The sequence below is a fragment of the Leuresthes tenuis genome, unplaced genomic scaffold, assembly GCF_036924035.1.
Source record: "Leuresthes tenuis unplaced genomic scaffold, fLeuTen1.0.hap1 SCAF_3, whole genome shotgun sequence".
Classification (NCBI taxonomy): domain Eukaryota; kingdom Metazoa; phylum Chordata; class Actinopteri; order Atheriniformes; family Atherinopsidae; genus Leuresthes; species Leuresthes tenuis.
The window spans coordinates 13,514,746-13,522,527 of record NW_027325357.1 but is presented as its reverse complement, the minus strand read 5'-3'; the positions used below and the strand labels follow the sequence as shown (position 1 = coordinate 13,522,527).

The following is a 7,782-nucleotide window of genomic DNA, read 5'->3' as shown; positions in this document are numbered from 1 at the left end:
GTTTATTCACAATTACAAAACCTTAATAGTTTAAACAGTTATATCAGTGAATGTGACTCTAACTATGCTTCAACTGTTCGTCAGTTTTTGGTGAGACCCACAAATTTGGACATATTAAATTACCTTTTTTGGTTACGGACTTTATTCAAACTGGCTTCAGGCTGTAGTAATTTGCATTTGCATGTAAATCAGGTTTTATTCAGCGTGCTAATGAAGTAGACTTAGAAATATTTGACAAACCAAACTCAAAGGGTTGAGACAGTGGTCAGCACCACAGGGGACTGTACCCTCACCGTTTTTATTAGCTCTGTACACCTCAGACTTTCCAGTACTACTCATAGTCCTGTCATCTCCAGAAATAATCAGATGACTGTGCAACTGTATCAGTGATGAACAAGAGACCAATCACCCCATCTAGCACATAAACAAGGCAACAGGGATGGTTGTGGATTTTAGGAGGACCAGGACTGAGCCATTAATAGCGTATTAACAATCTGCTTTGCAGCCATCTGTTGGATCAGCAGCATCAGAGCCAGATCCAAAGAAACTTGACAAACTGATCAAGAAGGGCCGGGTCAGAGCTGGAGACTGCTCTGGAGCCCCTGGTGCTGGTTGTGCTGCAAAAGCTGCTCAACATAATGGACAATACTGCTCACCCTCTGCACAAACTAGTGATCAGACAGAGAAGTGTGTTCAGGCAGAGGCTTCTTCAGCTCCACTGCAACAAAGAACATTACATGAGGTCATTTCTGCCAATGAGAATTTACTCCACATGACGACAAATCAAATACAGTAATTAAGTTTCTTTTGTCGAACATTTCCTTAAACACGATTAAATCTGGAAAACCACTGGAGAAAAGGGCACATTTTATCCATCCCCTCCCTGTTAATACAGCATGTAGAAAAAACAACTTACTAAGCGGTATTCACATATTTATTATGAAATTTAATGAAAACACATAAAAGACATATACAATTAGGTATTTTCATGCTAAAAAGCACAACAGATTCTGTAACCAAACAAAAATGTACATCAAATCCAGTATTGCCTCCATAATTTATATAAAAAGAGTTAATCTGTTTCTTCAGTTTCAATTATCTTCATTTCTTCAAATTTTGTCGGTAAGAGCAGTCTAGAGCAGTCTAGAAGGAACAGGCAACTTGTTGCTAAAATGTTGCTAAAACGTTGAAATTGTCATTTTAAAGGTCAGCAGCGAGCTTTTTGATTTGTCTCTTGGAAGTTGATGTCTTGGGTGAAGATACTGTGTTCCCCTTTTATCCCTCCACCTCCAGAAACACAATTCTCTTGGCCACATTCTCCTCACCATATTTCTCCTGCAGTTGCTGACGGACAACGGGATCAGCTGACTGCAACAGACCGTCGTCGTGGCGATTCCAAAAAGTTAAAGAAACAGTGAAGGGATTCAAAAGCAGCTCCAGTGCAGCAGAGAAGTCTCCATTGCTCTTTAATAAAGCTTTGGTGACGCTGACCAAGTCCTTCAGGGAAAAGAAACAGAGAGAAAGTAAAACCTTATCAGTGTGGTGATTTGTGTCATTGCTTCTTTTCTGTCTGATAAAGAAAATATCCAATAAGGAAAGACTGCAATAGATGTACAAGTGTGCATTGAAATGAGTTGCACTGTAAACATGAAATGAAAAGCCATGAACTCAAGACCCTCACCTGTCCTGTTTGGTTCATCAGCTCTCTGACTCGCTGCTTGTCCTCCTCTAACTGCAACTGAGTCAGAGAAAGTGCAGCGTCTTTGTTGACGTTGGGCTGTTGGTGGGATGGAGCCGCTGAACATTCGCCAACAACAGACTGCGAGTCTTCTTCCTGAGATTCGTTGTCAAATATAAACAGGTGGGCCTTTGAGGTTGCACCGACAGGCTCAGAGACGGCCGGCTCAGCAGCTGCAGGATCGGGGGAGCCTGTGTCTGGCACACAGTTGTCACTCGAGGCCTGAGACTTCTGCACATTCTCCAGTGGCCTGGGTCCAGTGTCAGGTTTGGACTGTGCAGAGGCGGGATCTGCAGCGGTGTCTGAATCAGGGGGGGTGGGTCCTGTCGGCCTGATTACTGTTTCAGCGTTGTTTTGGAGATCTGGAGCTTCATCTTCACCAGACTACGACATCAAGATACAACATCGTTCACTGTAAAATGAAAGCTTCTTTGCTCTGACCAGAGGAGGTGAGAAGCACTCGTATTGAAGAAAGGTGACAACTTAATATTTAGCTTAGTCTGTATCCCAGTAAAATGTAACGGTTGGATCTGAAACCAGCATGTAGGAAAACCTGCAAACATGTTGCAGTTTGCAAAATCAAGCTAATGTCAGGACAGGCATTAAGAATATCACCAGCATCTATAGGAACTGTACCAAAGATGATTAAAGTATTTTTAAGATAGGGATATACTTTTTTTACTTTCCATGACAGAACTTTTTATGCTAGTAGTTAAATACCACACAAGTTACCTTTCATGTTAACAAGGCACTGATCGTGTTGACTGTCTCAAAAATCCTACCTCGGATTCATCTTCAAACTCCTTTGTTGCCAGTTCAAGAATCCCCAGCGGTCTCTTCTCCTTTTTCTTCACTGCTTTCTGCTGCGCCGAATTAGATTCATCTTGGAAAAACAGAAGAGAAAGTCTGCCATCACTTACCTGAATCTCTGTAGTGTAAAGCGTGTCAAAAATAAAACACTCTCCATGTTATTTGTAATATTTCCCACGCTGTAATAGTTCCCACGTGTGACATACCTGATTTAGAGGCAGCATCCTGCCCACTCTGCTCTGGCCGACTCTCTGCCTCGGCCAAGATCTTTTCTCTTGCTCTCTTGGGAGGAGGTTGGTTGGTCGCCGTGTCTTTCTGAAGAGAAGACTTCACTGCTGATTTGTTCTTTTTCAAGGACTGGGGAGATGATGTGGCACTGCTTGAGGACGATCTGAGTTTTTTCCCGTAAGGCTCGGGGGATGACTGAGCCTCAAGATCAAGCTGCCGGCGTGTTATTCGACGCATTGGTTGCTCCAGGCTGTCAGAGGCCTTTAGCTTCTCCTTTTGTTTCTTAGAAGAAGTATCTTTGGGGGACGACTCGAGCTGGGTTGAAGGAGAGTCTTCTGGCGAGCTTTGTTTTTGTGCAGCTGTTTGAAGTCCATCTCTGTCTGGTTCTGTGGTGTCAGCTGTGCTGGGTTGGGTATCTATCTGTTGTGGGGAGTGAGACGTTTCAGTTTCTGGTTGTGTGCTTTCATTTTCTTCATCTGTCTGTTGGTTCACAGGCTGCTCTTTTTCTTTCAAAGGGATGGAAGTGTGCGTGTCGACACTTTCTGCTGGTATGAACTGGATATCGATCTGTGAGGACATCAAACCACTTCTGTCAACTGAATTAATTATGAAATCACACACAAACGTCACAATCTTCACATCTTCAGCTGTCATAGCCATACACGAAACACAAGTGAGTTCTGGACACCGCAGTACCTGTGCTAAGTCTGACTCTGCTGGATGTGTGTGAGGATGAGCGTCACTTCCTTCACTTGAGGGTTTTCGAGCATCCAGCTGCTGATTTGCTCCAACCTAAAAGCAGACATATGAGAAGCTGTTATAGGTGCACTGGGACAGCTGAATGTGTACATCAGTACAGTACTGCATTTCATTTGTGTTCATTTTCATGATAATGCTTGAAAAAAATGGATATACCTTAAGTAGTAAGTAATATCATTTTAAACTGGCGCCACCCAGTGGCAGCTATGGCTACACATGTGAAAAAAAAAAGTTAAAAAAAGGTATCTTCTGATAAATTGTAGAACAATGTCATTTAAATGTTGCCTGGTTCCAGACCTTAGAGATAATCTGCTCCCACAACATAAGAGGTTGACAGTTCTGTCTGACATCAGGAAACATCAGAATAGGAACATATAAATGCTGGTTAATGTTAGCTCTGCGTGCCAACTAATCGAAAGCTAATTTGCTACGTGATATGTTCATTTAACAATTGTTAGGAAAGAAAAGTGTGGTCACCGTCACCTCACAGCAAGAAGGTTTTGTTAGCAGCTGCTGGTTAGTTTGGGCCACTCTGTGTGGCGTTTGCATCATCTCCCTGTACCTGTGCTCCGTTTCCTCCCATAAGCCAAAATCATTCACGTCATATATAAACTGGAGAGGCCAGATTGACCTTAGGTGTTTGTGTGTAAGGTTGTCTCACTGTGTTAGCTCTGTGATGCTCCAGTGAGAAAACGTGCGTACTTCTAAAAAGAAATATGTGATCTGGACCAGTGTACCTGAAACGATACCTTTCTACATCTTCCAGGTAGTTAGTTACCTCTGTCTTCTCCTCTGTTGCTTTCCTGTCATCTTCTGTTGGTTTTACCCCCACAGCCCCCGACTCTCTCTTAGCCAGTTGTTCTTTGTAATGGGACCTCATCGACTGCCAGCTGTGCCCGGTCACACGCCCCTTCTCCATCTCTTGCCAAAGACGGTTCCCTCCAGTCTCTGTCTTCCGTTTGCTGACATATTCCAAAATGGCAGCATCTTCTTCAGGGGTGTAGGCAACCCTGCCTGATGACAATTAAGGAGAGACTAAATGTAAATACATGAGTAAATTCAAGCTTTGACCAGATTTATACAATTTCCTAATCTGAGAACAAACTTAAGAATAAAAAATGTAGACGACGGTTTGTAATTTAACCACATTTTACTTCCCAAGTCAGTTTTAGACAGAATTACAATGAAGTTGTAGGAGAGGCTACAGTCCTTATATTGTCAGAGCTGGAAAATGGTTTGGCTGCGAAGATTTAACATTAATGGATGAGGGTGAAAAACCTAGAAGGTTAGATTATACAGTTGTGTCGCGTCATGTCTGACTGATGTCTTATTTTGACGTTGCTCCAAAGCACGGCCGTTTAAATCTGATCTGTTCCTGCAATCTCAATTCCTCATTTCTGTCCTTGTCCCCTTTGCTTGTGTGAATGACTGGAATGATGGGCAAGGAGTAGGAGTTGAGGATGTGCAAAGCGGAAAATGAGATAAGAGAACTGAAAATAGTAACACGCAGAAAGCAGAGGGGAGGTAAGTGCGGCTCAAAACAAGCAAGCTATCGGAAACTTTATCCCAGAAGGTGACATCTGATGACCCAGAATAAGCTCCTTACAAAGTTCACTGCTGTTGTTGTTTACATCGTACCTCCTGAGAGCGCAGAAGAGCCGTCTCTGCTGCTGTTGAGTCGAGGTGAGTGTCTCTGGGCCACTTCGGGATTTAACCTGTAGTCCTCTATATTCAGCTGTTCCTCCTTCTCAATACAGTCATGAATATACTGGGTGGACACGTACCTGGAAAAAAAAAGGTTGACTAGTAAATGTTAGCGAGCTTTAAAGAAGTAGCCAAGAGTAGAACTCCTTTCTGAGGCTCCTACCAGTGAACAGCAGATCCAAGAACAGAGCTCCTTTCTTCAGGATCGATCAGCAGTATTGCTCCTGGCTGCTGGACGTTGCACAACAACCCCCCTCCAGCTGTGATGAGCGGCTGGAGCTTGCGTTTGACAGGACCCGGTCGCAGGAAGAAAGACATGGGTGCACCATCCACAGTCATGAAGAGGACTGGGGAAATTGACTGAGACACTCCTTGCTGTTTCGATGGCATGGTCAAGATACCTGGAAGATGACATTTAATCACAGGAAAACATATTCAAATTTCAAACCGCTCTGAAGTAGCAGCAGCAGATAAAAAAAAAAAAAAAAAATACTCATTGTGTAACGGCAGGGGAAGTAGTTGTTGCCATGTTGCTCTTGAGGGTCTGCAGACAGCGCAGTCCAGACTTTCACCACAGTCCGGCTGTTTGCGCATACACTTTACAACAGAAGACTCTGTGGTGGAAAATTATTCTCAAATGGAAATGTGAGGGACTGGTGTCAGGGTATAGTGCAAAGGATGCTGAAGAGGGTGCAAGATGAAGCTGATAGATGACTGTTTTGTCTTGATATCAGTGCAGCATGTATGTGAACTATCTATGATACAGCTGAAGAGTGCAATCGAACGTACAGATCAACATGAAGGAGTCAAAACCAGCGACTTATCACAACGCTCATAGTAAATTTTGAAGATCAACTGCAACATTCCCAGATTGTCTCACTTGGAGATCTTCTAGAGATTTCACTATGGAGGTGACTGGAAAACTTATGCAAGCATTTGGAATGGATCTTGTAAAATATCCATGCTTCATAATAAATTTGCATCATCATAAATAAGGGCAGAGTTCTTAGTTTCTGTGATGGACTGACGATGTGTCCTGACCATACCCTGCCACCTGATTGTAGCTGAGATAAGCTGGTGTGAAAAAAAAAAAGAATGAATAAATGCATGAATTTTCTGTTTCAGTCCCACAGCATGCTTGAATACCAAACCACTCCTCTTGCCTCCACTTGCTGTAGTTTGTGATGCTGAACTACATTTGCCTGCAACTTAATCATGCCAAGTCGAAACCCTAATTCAGTCTAGCTGTTATGACCTTCATATCAGGCAGAAAGAACCAGGTCAAGGTGAAGATATCATTACTCTACATTACAATCTATACATTATTGTAAAAAAAAAAATCGTGATTGTTTGAAACTTAAACTTAAAAAGATACCTTAGGAATTTAAAGGTATTTTGACTATAATTCTGTCGTGCAAGAATTAAACTTTAAACATATGTAATAAGAAACCTAATACAGATGTGTATAAAAAGTGAGTCAGTTTGTCCAAGGAAGACGGATCCCATTGCATATATAGGACACATGTTCAGTCAAGCAATTAAATGTTAAAACAGATTCCTATCAGATGGCTGTAATTTTGGCATCAACGAGAGCATTTCTTTTTGCAGCAGCAATCTACATACTCAGAGGTGAAACCCTTTATGAGAACCGATGACAGTGACAAATATCACTACAATCAGTCAAGACTACTTACCAATTTCAAATCACTCAGTTCTCTGTTCTTTATCTGACTATAAGAAAGTCTGATTTAACAGCACATACAGCTTATAAACCTTAGTTGAAAGCGTCATAAAATGAACGCTTCGTATGAAGTAGTTCGTTGTGTTTTGCTCTGAACGTCCTCCGTTTATACAGGAAAGGGATATGGCTGAGAAAACTCAAATTGACTTTATCCATGCTTCTTGTCAGGGGAGTAACAAAGCCGAATCGCTTCGAGTGTGGTTGATGGACGGAAGAAGCTAAAGAGAGCAGTTTGCTAGTTTTTGCACCGCTCCCGTTGACAACTGAGGTTTCCGTTGCTAACAGCAACGTCATCAAAGCCGATTAATGACAGATTGTGGAGACAATTACCAACTAACTATAGTTAGCTGATATTACATTGAAACAAAACTTGTGCTATAAGTTAAGCTTTGACAGAAAACTTACTATATAGAATATAGACTTCCCAGCCGAGCTTTCCCGCCCTGTTAAAACCAAAACAAAGCTCACTTCCGGATTACTTTCTTCCTTGCTGAGTTTTTTTTTAGTTAGAGATGCAATACCGCCCCCACGTTGTGTATCGATATCATCAAAATTAAATTAAAATAAAATACGCATTAGCATAGTTTAAAATATACTTTACTTTAGCAGCAATCTTACACTGAGCCAAGACTCACTTACAAATAAAGATAAGAGAAATAAACTTATAAAAAGAAAAAAAAGACTACTTAGAAAAGCAGGAAAAGCCCTCTGCATAATATAATATAGTTTGACTGATTTTTCTAAATAATTGGATTAATATGAATGTGCTTTTAACAGTGGTAATCAATAAAGATAAATTAAA

At 41.6% G+C, this 7,782-nt stretch overlaps 1 protein-coding gene across 1 annotated transcript; it reads right to left on the bottom strand.

The window, feature by feature from the left end:
* Positions 1-967: 967 nt before the first annotated feature.
* terf2ip (telomeric repeat binding factor 2, interacting protein) lies at positions 968-7,449 on the bottom strand. The gene is made up of 9 exons (XM_072381906.1): positions 7,386-7,449; positions 5,403-5,640; positions 5,174-5,319; positions 4,314-4,549; positions 3,473-3,568; positions 2,755-3,343; positions 2,521-2,621; positions 1,682-2,122; positions 968-1,497 (listed from the first exon to the last, which is right to left on the bottom strand). The coding sequence occupies exons 2-9, from the start codon at positions 5,627-5,629 to the stop codon at positions 1,276-1,278; spliced, it is 2,058 nt and encodes a 685-aa protein (XP_072238007.1). The 5' UTR covers positions 5,630-5,640; positions 7,386-7,449; the 3' UTR covers positions 968-1,275.
* Between the last annotated feature and the right edge of the window lie 333 nt (positions 7,450-7,782).